This window comes from Misgurnus anguillicaudatus, chromosome 5, assembly GCF_027580225.2.
Source record: "Misgurnus anguillicaudatus chromosome 5, ASM2758022v2, whole genome shotgun sequence".
In the NCBI taxonomy this organism is placed as follows: Eukaryota; Metazoa; Chordata; class Actinopteri; order Cypriniformes; family Cobitidae; genus Misgurnus; species Misgurnus anguillicaudatus.
This window is the reverse complement of record NC_073341.2, coordinates 30,777,178-30,790,849: the sequence shown is the minus strand read 5'-3', so window position 1 is coordinate 30,790,849 and position 13,672 is coordinate 30,777,178. Positions and strand designations below refer to the sequence as shown.

The following is a 13,672-nucleotide window of genomic DNA, read 5'->3' as shown; positions in this document are numbered from 1 at the left end:
AATTAGGCACAATTCAATATTAAAAAACAATGTTTAAAAGCCCCGTTGAATTATTGTTAAAACGTTACATTCCCCAAGCTATGATAAGCGCATGCACATATACTCACAATTAATTGTATCCGTTTTAGATTGTTACATATCCAAGTGGTTTGCAATATCTGAACATTTGTCAAATAAGAATCTGAGAGATGCGGAAATACAGAGGATTTCTGCAGACAGACAGGCAGGGCAGTATGTGAATCAGTGGGTTGAAGGGTGGAGTCTAAAACAGACGCTCTAATTTAGACTGACTGCGGTCTGGTTTTCCTGCGACCTCCAGACTGAGCTGAGCAAAGCAGACTAAACTGAGGAAGTTGTGAAATTACATGATTAATATACACTAATAATATGTTTCATAGCATTTTAATGGCATGAGCAAGCAACTATAATTTTATGCTCATTATTTTATAATAAAATAAAAAAGTAAGTCAAGCACATTGCAATTATAACATATTTATTATACTATTATATTATAATGTCATACTATAATGATTCTCCTAATCATTATGTTTTTGTCTTTGTTACAACATTTCTTCTGTTTACAGTGTGTTTTTTATTTTTTATTCACTTTTTGTAAATCATTTAGTGAGCTCTATAAACAGGCTTTTACATATTTTGGATCAGTATGTATGAATGTATGTCTGACTGTGAATGACAGTATGGCTCTTTTTAAGGTCCCACTCGTTACTTCTGACTATAAAATGCAATGCATGCTTTAATTAATGATTATTAATGATATTCTTTCCAATGAGTTCAACCCTAAACGTGGTAAATGTAATCTGTTGCAGTAGCTCCCTCTAGCTCCAAGGGGATGCTACTGCAGTAGGGTTACTATAGGACAAATACCCTTGATGACATATGCACCAATTCCTCATTTCTTAAAGAGTGATATATATGTACATTGCATATCTGAGCATTGTAATGTCAGTAGCAGTAATGCAGAGGCCAACCGTAAATTTGCTTATCATATGTCTTGAGGCAAGAACATAGACATGATATAATTGAGCTAGATTTGTAAATCACATTTTGTACATTTTGATGTGGAGTCCATGATTTTGACCTATCTGTCATTCGGAGTACTTAAGTTTATTTATAAAAAGTTTAGGATTTAACTACACAGTCTTGGTGATAATGTTTTGGGCTGAGCCCTAGAACTTGTCTTCAGAGCGTATTTTGCATCATGTTTTTTTTTTAAAGCTCAGTGAGTTTGACCAAAATCTCATTATTAAGTCTGTGCTGCCTGTTCACAGTTTTGCACATATATGGAAATGTATTCAAATGGGTAGTGCGAAGGAGAACAGCTGACAAGAAAGTTTTTAAAATATCTCTGGAAAAATTCACTGATCCATTGTAATGGAAGTCAATGTAAAAAGTAAACTCATCGAGCTGTTCGCTTTAGATATTTCTTTCTTTCTCCTTTTGAAAAAGACAGAAGACGCTTTATTTAGAGGGTTGTAATAAATAGCAGATGAAATAAAGGGAAAAATATATTTTGAGTCCATTTTGTCTTAAAAAAACAAGTTTGTATTAACCAGTCCTCTAAAATGCAAAGGCATTCAAATTGGTTGTCATTTGTGTAGGCGTCACAACATATCTGCAATAGTTTCACTGCAGAAGAGTTAATTACCTATTTAAATTTATGCAGTGATATTTTAATGCCAGACGCATTATGAATGTTTGCTTTTATGAGCTATTTAAAGAGCCTGAATGAGTAAACTGACATCCAAACTCATTAGTTTAATCCATTACTTCTAAAAAAAAAAATGCCAGCATGCTTGTTTTTCTCAAAGTAATGGACAAAAAGAGGTGTAAAAATATGTGATCTGGTAGGTTGCAATTTAAAGGTTATGTACTTAATTGATGAATTGTTGTACCTGACACGTAGATTTTTTAGACGTCTATGTAACACCACAAATAGTATCACTGTATATCTGACAGGCCCAGATAAGAAGTAGCTAAAGATAAAAACTACATCAATTTTAAGAAGCAGAATAATAATCAGTGATACATGCTGATGTTTTGTAAACACACAGATTAGTGGTTAGTAAAAGTCTCTCTTTCCCAGCACTGGCTGTGCTATACCAGCTGTCTGACACGTTGAACCCGTCAGTATTTTGTGACCTTTCAGAGGAAGGGCAGACCTGCGGCTTAATCATTCTGGTGGGAGACTGAGCCCACCGCTCTCTCTGGAGAAGAGGCAACCCAATCTCCTTTAGTTACATGCTGGAAGCTTAGAAGGGGTAGAGGTTTGACAACAGATACAGGCAGAAAAAAACTCTGCATGCAATGCAGTCTGTCAGACAAATTTTGCGAGGAGACATATTTTTCACTTTCCTTACTTTTCCACAGCTTATATTCTGCAGGGAAGTGTACTTTTTGCTAAGCTATTTGTAAAAAGATTTGACCGAAAAGTGTAAACACTGTGGCGCTATCAAAATCTTTGGTCTATTTGCATTTGGCACTATCAAAACTTTGGTCTATTTACATTTATGCATTTAGCAGATGCTTTGGTCTGAAGCAATTTACATTTGTGTGTGCTCTGGGATTGAACCGATGACCTTTGCATAGCTAACACAATGTTCTACAAAAAACTCCAGGAACATGTTTTCAAATAAGTGGTGAATATAGCCATAGATGCTGGAATGGCGTAAATAAGAAGAAATAAGGCATTTATTCAAATGATTAAATTTGTAATGCATGCCGTTTTAACAAAACAGCAAGAAAAATATGTCTTCACTGGCACATCAGTCATCCACTCTTTTCTTTATCTCACACTTCTTCCTACCGTGCCTTGAGAAAGCTCACTTTTGGAAGTTTAGGGTATCGCCCGCTATTTTTTCATCATGCAACCATGGCAGCGGCTCACAACATTGCCTCACACAGGTCCTAATGACATAAGCGCTCTTTCCTGGACACAGTCTCCCCGGCTCCATCCTTGAGCACACAGCCCAGTCTTACTCAAAACTCATCTGCTATTGTACTTTCTCACTGTGTGGCAGTGGAACCATCAGTGTCAGCGCTGGAACATTCTGGTATTCTCATCCAAAGGAGAGACGGATCCAATCCTTGCCTCAGCCTCTCCACAGCTCAGGACTGAGGCACCTTTTATGGATCATTTATTTCAGTGGTGGCCACCAGAAAATAGCTTCCAGTTTTTCCCCTATACGTTCCTTCAGAACCCTACTGAAAAATAGCTGGTTTTAGCTGGCAGTAGCTGGTCTAAGCTTGTCCTCCCAGCCTGGCAAAGCTGGTCAAGCTGGTGGGTCAGTTGGTCTTCCAGCCTGACCTGCAAAGTCCAGCTAGACCAGCTTAAAAGGTGACCAAAACACAGCTAGACCAGCTTAAAAGTGACCAAAAAACAGCTAGACCAGCTTGCTGCACCAGCAATACCACCAAGCTGGGAGACCAGCTAAAACCAGCTTATGCTTACGAAAATTAACCATGGTTTTACTACAGTTAAAACCAAAAAAACCATGGTTACTATAGTAAAACCACGTTAACCACAAAATAACCATGGTTTTGACAACCATGGTTTAAAAAAACATAGTTAAACCATGGTTAGTGTAGTAAAACCATGGTTTTGCTAATAGTAATCAATACACCAAAAACCATGGTTACTACACTTTTACCACAATAAAACCATGGTTAATTTTCGTAAGGGTGGTCTTTCGCTGGATTTTTCAGTAGGGAATAGAGTCATGACGTTGATATCCCTGGTGAAAGAAACAATAAAACCATTACAGAAAATTCTAATGGTTTCCATTAAAATACCACTAGGAACCATTCGCTTTTACCATTAAAACCACTACACTGTAGTGTGTTTTGGGCAATATTCCATTAGAACCAATACATATTCTATTAGAACCAATAGAACCAATACATACCATTAGAGACCAACAAAGACCAATACACTGTAGTGTGTTTTGGGCCATATTCCATTAGAACCAATAAAATTCCCAATAAAACAAAACAAAAAAAAAACATTAGAATTTTCTGTAATGGTTTTATTGTTTTTTCAGCAGGGATGTTTTTCTGCATTCACTTTAAGATATATTGGACACACGTGCTATTTTATTTTCTTGAAATCTATAAAATCCTAGCTTATGATAAATAAATTAATAATAAACAATAAAATATGCCTGAGCATGACATTACCAAAATTAGTCACGTAAAAGTTTAGTCTAAAATTTCATTCATTCATTCATTCATTCATTATTAAATTAAATGTTTTATTATATATTTATTGTTTAAAATAAAATAATGAAACTCATAGATAAACGTCTTTCGAACTGCGCATTTCAAGCGCAGCTTTAACTCAACAAAACGTTTTCTGCCCAACACGGAAGTAGTTTAAAGAACTCGCGCGGTTTCTTTAGCATAAGACATGTTTGTGTTTATAACGCGATGTCAAAACTAAAACGAAAGAAATCAGCTGTTGACTATAGACCCGAGCAGCAACCAGTGAGCAAAAAGACGAATGAGAGTTTGTGCAGAGTACAGGAAAGTCATTGCAGCAAAACTCTTAAAGACAGGTAGGAAATTTGAAACGTGCAATACGGAAACTTCATTTACTACGCATGTAATCTTTAAAAGCTGTTAATCTAAAGGCTAATGCTTTAAATAATTTTGGGGACAAACATTAACAAATTTAAAAGCTGTAGTTATAATCTATGCGTTGGACTATATATAATATATTGAATAAAAAGCAGTCTGTCAAAAGTGTCCCCAAAGAGCCTAACGTTAGCTATAATATAGGGAAGGTTTTGTTCTTTAAAGAAACTATAAGATAACGTTAGCTTTATTATACTTTTTTGGATATAAATTTCTTCCCATTTATGTTTTATGTATAAAAAATATAAAATGAGCAGGCAGGCGTGTGTCTACTATATTGACTGGATACAGTCTTATGTCTCATTCTGCTGTGTGTATTGTGTTGTCAAGCTCTGCTGCTGAGGTTGTGTCATGGTGGGAGAGATCAGAATTGAGTGATGTGGAGAGAATTTGGGCTCTTACTTTAAAGGCTCTTTGCCCATCCCTGCAAACCCATCAGGAGGAATGTATTCCCCAACTCCCTCCACCCTCATCAACGGTAAGACACCAGGATTTCATAAGTAAATAATGATTGGAAACTAAATGGAACAACAGGGATTCCCCCTTGTAGATGGAACATCAAAGTGAATAATAGGTGAATAGTTATATAATAGGTGAGGTGAATAATAAGTGGATTTACATGGGAAATGGCAATAAAAGTATAAAGTAAATGTTTGTTTATTAATGATTTAATGTCATGCCAGCCTTCATGGATATTTTTATGGGCAAATCTGAAATGTGTAAGTTCCAGTGATGAACTCATTCAGGAAGCAGTAGCCAATCCACTGAACACTCAATTTCCATCACCAAAATATCATAAATATATAGCTGGTAATAAATCATTGACTTTGGAAGCACAAGTTCGACCCTCTAATTGTGAGAACTTGTCCTGACGCTCACATTTTCCTTGTTTTCCTCTCTACATGAGAAAAGTAGACTTGATGTTATTTTCCATGGATACGAGAGGATGGACGCACTCATTCGTCCTTTCCGTTATTCAGCACTGGCAAAATGGTTGTAGTCTGCCGTTCCAGTTCAAGGCATGTTTATGTAATAGTGGAACTTACTGTGAATAGGATTTGCTTTGGTTTAAAGGGATAGTTTGGCCAGAAATTTAAATTACCTCATGATTTACTCACCCGAGTTACATATGTCCATCCTATTTCGTAAAAACACATTTTCAGATATTTTTTTAAATGTCCTAGCTGTTCTAATCTTTTTAATAAATGAATATGGGGTTCACTCTTTCAAGTCCAAAGAATGTGCATCCATCCTTCGCAAAAGTGGGTTAGTCCACTTTGACCTTCTAAACGGTATCCCACTATTGAAATCATACAATCAATCAATTGACCCAATTTAAAATTATTAAATTGTATTATTTATTCATAGGGTACACATTACCATGTTTTGGTCATAAAAACTTGTAAATAGTAACCATTTTAATAATAAAAATTAATTATTTTTTTATGACCAAAATAGTAAGGTGTACCCTATTATTATTCTCCATTACATATTATTTTTTCGCTTTATTTTTACCCATTCATGTAAAATGCCAATATACACATATTTTTCAGACTCCACAAGTGCATGTTTTGAAATGTTAGAAAATGCAAAGGAATCTTTTGTCTTTTTTGTAAAATAATGGAAAATAAAGCTAAAACAGAAGTTTGGCCCCACGTCTTTTTCATTTGCTCTTAGTCAGATGTAAAATTGGGATTAGATGTGTTTGCCATCATTGCATCCTGCCACTATCTGGCTTTTCTTTATAACCACTAAACGAACAAAGCAAAAACAGACATTTAACAGCAGCTTTAAAAATATTATGTGTAAATGATGTTGCCAACAGAAGGATCTAATTTAGAAGTTTGATCATTTGCATAAACAGTTTTATTTTCTCTAAGCTTCTTCAGAGAACTCCTGTGGATAAAGAAAGTGACTGGAAGTGGAGTAGTCCGGATGAAAATATTACTGAACTTCCCGATCTGCCCGCTCCATCTTTCCTTATTCATCAACATCGAGTGATTAACCCTACTTCACACCATCCAGCAGTAAAGGACAATGTGGAATCTGAACCAGGAGAGACTAATCAGACCACTAATCGAGAGAATAGTGACGTTTCAACTAACCAAGAGGGTGTATTCCTATGTGACCTGCAAACTGCGCAACATCGCCGCTTAGAGGTTCATGTATTGTTAGATAAAACGAGTGACACGTGTGGCCCGGCAGGGCAAGTCTCAGAACAGTTCGGAACAATATCTGGAGCAGAAGGATCTGGATCAGGGCTTAAAACAAAATCAGGACCAGGAGGATCTGGATCAGAGCTTGGAACGAAATCTAGAGCAGGAGAATCTGGACCAGGGCTGAAAACAAAATCAGGAGCAGGAGGATTTGGATCAGAGCTCCAAACGAAATCTGGAGCAGGAGGATCTGGATCAGGGCTGAAAACAAAATCAGGAGCAGGTGGATTTGGATCAGAGCTCGGAACGATATATGGAGCAGGAGGATCTGGATCATTGCTGAAAACTAAATCTGGAGCAGGAGAATCTGTATCAGAGCTCCAAACGAAATCTGGAGCAGGAGGATCTGCATCAGGGCTGAAAACAAAATCAGGAGCATGTGGATCTGGATCAGAGCTTGGAACGAAATCTGGAGTAGGAGGATCTGGATCAGAGCTTCAAACGAAATCTGGAGCAGGAGGATCTGGATCAGGGCTGAAAACAAATTCGGGAGCAAGCGTATCTGAGCTCGGACTGAAATCTGGAGCAGGAGGATTTGGAACAGGGCTGAAAACTAAATCTGCAGCAGGAGAATCTGGATCAGAGCTTCAAACGAAATCTGGAGCAGGAGGATCTGGATCAGGGTTGAAAACAAAATCAGGAGCAGGTGGATCTGGTTCAGAGCTTGGAACGAAATCTGGAGCAGGAGGATCTAGATCAGAGCTCCAAACGAAATCTGGAGCAGGAGGATCTGGATCAGGGCTGAAAACAAATTCGGGAGCAGGAGGATTTGAGCTCGGAAGGAAATCTGGAGCAGGAGGATCTGGAACAGGGCTGAAAACAAAATCGGGAGCAGGAGGATCTGGATCAGTGCTCGGAACGAAATCTGGAGCAGGAGGATCTGGAACAGGACCGAAAACAAAATTGGCTGCAGGAGGATCTAAATCACTGTTTGGAACAAAATCAGCAGGAGCAGGAAGTATGGGATCAATGTTCAGTACAAAATCTGGATCTGGATTAAGCTTGGAAAAACCAGGAGCAGGAAAATCTCATTTAGAACTGGAATGCTGCCCTATGTGTCTGATGCCATTTCCTGCGGGGTGAGATTGATAATATTTTTATTATTTGTGTAGGTTAAACGGGGCTTTCTTGTAATAATTTGTGCAATCTAGCAAGCCACAAGTACAGAGTTGGTCAACTACACAATTGCAGTAATGATTAATTAGATTAATCGCAATTAATCGCATACAGAATAAAAGTGATTTTTGGCATAAATGAGTTTGTGCTGTGCATAATTATTATGTCTATTTAACCACACACACATACATATATTTATTTCAGAATTTTTGAATTTATATATAATATAGAATATATAAATATATATATATATATATATATATAAAAATATATATATATATATATATATATATATATATATATATATATATATATATATATATATATACATACACACACATGTAAATGTTTCTTAAATACATGCATGTGTGTGTGTGTATTATATAATAATTACACACAGCACACACTTATATATTATGCCAAAAATCACTTTTATTTTGTATGCAATTAATCGCGATTAATCATTGCCCAGCACAATATAATTGTATGTTTCTAATACATGCTATTGTCCATTTTAAGTTGTACAAAGTGAAATCGGTTTTCTTTGTGTAAAATCTATTTGGTTCTAATGCTCTTTGAGATTAAGAAAAAAGCTTACTTGCCTTCACATACTTCAGTTGGTGACTTCAATCAGAAAGATAAAAAGAAAAACAAAATCTTTTAAGAAAACACAGCATTTCATTAAAAACACTCTCTTACTAAAGTGGTCAACCCATAGGTATGGTCAAAATAATTCATTTTAAACTGTTAAAATTGATCTGCTTGCTAAAATCTGTGCATTTGAATGCTTTTGAATACATTTCATTTTATTTAGCTTAAAGTTAAATAATCACCCAAGCACCTGGACATTTGAGATCTTTGACTTCCCATAGCGTCTCAAAGTTATGAATTTTGTCAAATTGAATAGGGTCACGCTGGATTTGTGGTTCACGCAGTTGTGTCCAAGTTGTCCTACACTGCGTTGTAAGTACAGGTCTCTCCTATCCTGTGAGCTTTGCAGATATTTGGCCGCGCAGCACTTTTCAAATTATTTGCAATGTTTTGACACTTCTTACATAGAAGTGCGTAATGTAAAACAATGACAAAATCATATACATTACATAGGAAGAAATACAACACATGAAATATAATTACATTTTCTTCACGGGCCCAACATTTTGCTTGGGTGGCTGCCGAAAAATTTCCAATGCAGGAAAACCCCCAAGTAAAACCCACAATATTCCTCAATTAAATGTACATTTTTGTGTTGCTTTTGGATTCAGGACAGTCAGTGAAGAACAGCAGATCTTAATAAACCATTTTTTGTTAGAGCCAGATCTAGGAAGTTTTTGGGTCTAAGCTTCATAAGAAGATCCCGCATAACACAAGCATTATAATCCAATACATTAAGACCACCAACTCTGTGGGAATACAATGCAGTGAGATACAGAGAGACTCTGCTCTCATTAAAGACTAGATGCATGTTTGGAAACATCAGAGGCCAGGAGACTGACATCATATTTGGCACAAGAGATCTTTAGCTGTCTATGTAGGTAAAGCTACAAACACACACTTTTACAAACCCCTTGGTCATTATCAAGAAACGTTTGAACTGGGACGTACGATGAAGCGATGGTGGATTGCGCGTTTCACTGCCTCCTTCAAATGTCCAAAATAAAATGAGTGTTTTGGAGAGGCATTTCATTTTTCCTAAATGAGATGGATTTGAGTGCTTGCGCCTCGGGTGCTTATAGAGCACTTGGAGATGGATATTGCAGTCATGGTTATGTAACTCACCCATGAATATGAGCTCATATCTGCAGATGTAGAGCAGAGGACACAGTTCAGATGGGATCAATATTTACTCGATTGTTTGTTTCACGAGGCTCCGAGATGTTCAGACAGACATAGCAGCTGTTGGTCAACATAATGCGATTTGGAAAGTATTTTTTAATTTTGTGTGGTTATTGTGTGCAGCTTTTATATATTTATATATTTCTGTTTATGTATTTGGCAAGCTATACATTTTTTATCAGTATTTGTGTTTCCTGAGTTCAAACCCATGACCTTTTGCGCTACTAATGCAATACTCTACCACTGTGCTGTACAGGAAAAAGTTTTATTAACTCGTATTAATGAAAAGATATGGAAAACGATTTTGCCAAATGCATAAATTTGCAGTTACAAAATAAGCATTTGTGTAGATCTTAGTCTTGAATTCCACTTTTTTTTGAAAATATGCTAATTTTCCAGCTCCCCTTTTGATTCTTACCGTTTTGGAATCCATTCGGCCGATCTCCGTTTCTGGCGCTAGCACTTTTAGCATAGCTTAGCACAATCCATTGAATCTGATTAGACTTTAGCATCACGCTAAAAAATAACCAAAGAATTTAATTTTCCGTTGGTCTTAGTACATGATGTAACTACAGAAGAGTCAAGAATTAAATAGGAAAAATATCGAAAGTCTTTTGGTTAATGGTCTAATCAGATTCAATGGATTGTGCTAAGCTATGCTAAAAGTGGTACCGCCAGACCCGGAGATCGGCTGAATGGATTCCAAAACGAAAAGAATCAAATTTTTAACTCTAGGGGAGCTGGAAAATTAGCATATTTTCAAAAAAAGTGCATCGATTTTTCGATTAATCGTTTTTTTCCGTGGTTGATTCAAAAATTGATTCTCACAGGCCACGAATCGATTTTTTTCCAATTTTATTTCCACAAACATTGAACGTAAGATTAACGTTAATCTAATTACTAGTCTTCTCCACTAGATGTCACAATTTTTTTGCCTTGCGCCATGTTACCAAGGAGTGAGAGGCGAGCCTTTCATTTATTCATTCAGTCTATATTCCAATATATTATAATATAATATTCTATATAATCTATATTCATTGAGTTGAATCAGTGATTTTGTGTCATACCTCCGTTGCCATCATTTCATTTCAGTCATTCAAAAAAGTTGTTTGTGAACTTTTCTGGCCGTGAACTTTAGACTACTGCTCAGAAAGAGGAAACGCTATGTTGAAATACAGCAGACCGAGGGTGCAGTGGAGGAAGAAAACTGAAAGAAGGACAGTTATTCATCGAAATCGGTCAAAAAGTCACCAGATTCTTGCGAGGCCCGGGAGCTCTGCGTCCTCGGTGCGGTGGGCAGCGCTGAACGTTGGAGAACAAGGCAGGACTTTGTTACCAGAGCAGGGCTGGCGTGCGCCGCTGCCCGTTCTCTACCCGCCGTGTGTACATTGGCCAGACTGCAGAGTACAGCAGAACACAAGCACTCCCATGAGAGAGACACAATGAACACTCTTGTCTAGGGAGAGAGAGATAAAGACGGAGGTATAGATAGCGGAGAATTTCCGAGGGCGTAGATTTGAACGCTGGGCCAAAGACTGGTGATGAGTTGGAAATCCTGATGAAGAGAATAAGAGAAGTGGTGGGATGGCACGTGCAGATTCACAGAGTGGTTTTGAGGTTTGATGCTGGGAAGCAGCAAGCCGTCTGGGTTGGAAAAGGGATTAGAAAGGAAAAAGGCGTTAAGGTAATGCAAACAAATGAACGCGAGTGGAGTTTAAGGGGAGAAATGATCTGTATTTCTGAATCGTAGTGTAAACATTCCTCAGAAAGCACATAGACCCGCTGACCTCTTAGTTTCGAAACGTGCTTGTTAGCCTGTGTTTTTGTGTGCCCAGTATGTAATGCAACACGTGTGTGATCCACATCACCGAACTACTTGGGAATCAAAATTTTTGGGGTTTCAAACAGTTGTAGTCTCAGATGTCTGGTGTTGCAATAGCAAAGAAAAGTCACCAGATACTTTACCAGTAATAAAGGTCTGACACCAGCAGGCTTAAATTCAAATCAAACAAAAGTGTTTTAGCTATGTTGAAGTCAGTATAAAATCCAAATAGACTTTGACTGCTTTATATTTATAATGCATGTTCTTAATGTACTCGTGCATTAGTATTTTGCTCGTTCTTTTCTTTTTTGGCTTTTTAACCCCTTTTCGTAAGTTAATCTGGTATGTAACATAATATTATGGGAATTAAATGAGGTATGGACAGCTTTCACATTTAAATGAAAATAAAAGTTTAGTTATTTGACTGGTGGTATACACTGATAAAAACATAAACATTAATGGCATTAATCAAAACACTTACTTTGTCATATTAAGAACACTGTCATTGTTGCCGTCATCCTTGGGACGTCGTCGTTGAACCTTTTTGACTGCGATCAGCTGTAAAATTTTTTGGTCCTTGATTTCGCGTAAAATAATAGAAAGTTTTTCATAAGATCCCCTGATGTAAATGTGTCAGCATGACAGAAGCTTGATGCTGTCGTATGTGAACAAACAACAGAAGGCATTTTTCCTTCGCCCGAGTGTCTTTCACGTAAATTATTCGATTTTGATGGCGTATGTTTCTTCCCCACCACAGAAAACTACCAAAGGTTTATCAATGCCATCAAAAGTATTATTTTGTTTGTTTGTTGATCACGAAGTACAAAGTAGATGAGGAAAACTAGGATTCAGTGTATGTAACGTGCTGCCATTGTTGTTTACAATGTGTGGAATGGTGCGCTGTGATTTGTTGAGCGGATTTATTGCATTCTGCAGAGGAGGAGGAGTGCCGTTTACCGCGTTTTGGGAAAAAAGGCAGAACAGATGACAGAACAACACAGCGGATATCGGATTTTGCATAAAAAATGTACACCAATAATTTACTTTTTAATACTAACCTGATACAATACTGATTTTGGCGGTAACACTTTCAAAAAAAAAAAAAAAAAAAATTGTGTTTATTGCATTTTGGAACCAAACTCTTGGAACATATTTCCCTTTATGTTTAGCAAAAAATAAATGTATACAAGTTTAGAACACTTTGAGGGCAAAAATTTTACAGTTGACAGAATTTTAATTTTGGGTTAAGCTATCCCTTTAAGGATTCTGGACACCAAGAGGATCAAATACAAAGAGCTTAAAATACTAGTTTTCAGAAAGTTTTCTTAAGCAATACTGGGAAGTTGGCTTCATTGTAAACTATTTAGAAACAACTTTTCTCTACATTCAAAAAATGTTACGTCAAGTCGTATCGCATCCAAGATGTATTTTGAAATAGCTTAACATGACTCATAAACCTTTTATTCAAAACTAGTCATTGTGCAAGAGAGAAACGGCATTGTTTTAGCAACCTCATGTTCAGGCTTTTATACCACAGGATACCAGAAAGAAAGATGTTTTTTTACATTACACAGTAACGTTTTTATGATCTAGTTTCCTGCTGATTGATAAATGGCCAAACTTTCATCAAACCCTGAAAGCATTATGACAGAACAATAGCACTGGTTTTTCTCTGCTGGTTTTATATAGGAGCTCCAGTGCTGTGTGCAGACTTGTTAGTGATCACTGCTTAATATCATGTTGAATACTTTCAAAGGTTTTCTGGTCTTTTTCAGGTTTTCCCAAATGGAATGTGACGGTCATCTTGCACAGTGTTTATCAGAGATGAATGCAGATATCGTCTGGTGAAATAAGATATTAACCAGGATGCCTGTATATCTTCAATATGTGCTTAACAGTGTGTGCTTGGAAAGCATTTGGACCTTACAGGTATTCTGCATATGTTTGACCTACACTTAACAAAAAAATCATAATCAGATGGAAAAATTGCAATAAAGACTTAACATTGTTTTTCTTATTCATTTCTCCCACACCC

At 36.8% G+C, this 13,672-nt stretch overlaps 2 protein-coding genes across 2 annotated transcripts in view; one reads left to right on the top strand and one right to left on the bottom strand.

Moving 5' to 3' along the window:
• The window catches only part of skia (v-ski avian sarcoma viral oncogene homolog a), a 69,670-nt gene extending 69,434 nt beyond the window's left edge, over positions 1-236 (bottom strand). Inside the window, exon 1 of the mRNA XM_055167589.2 lies at positions 108-236. The gene's annotated coding sequence lies outside the window, so the exon portion shown is untranslated. The remainder of the gene's footprint in view (positions 1-107) is intronic.
• A 4,110-nt stretch (positions 237-4,346) lies between these two features.
• Positions 4,347-13,645, top strand: LOC129413471 (uncharacterized). The gene is made up of 4 exons (XM_055167158.2): positions 4,347-4,571; positions 4,981-5,128; positions 6,531-7,945; positions 13,413-13,645. Exons 1-4 carry the CDS (start codon positions 4,444-4,446, stop codon positions 13,483-13,485), a joined length of 1,764 nt encoding a protein of 587 aa, XP_055023133.2. The 5' UTR covers positions 4,347-4,443; the 3' UTR covers positions 13,486-13,645.
• Positions 13,646-13,672: the final 27 nt, after the last annotated feature.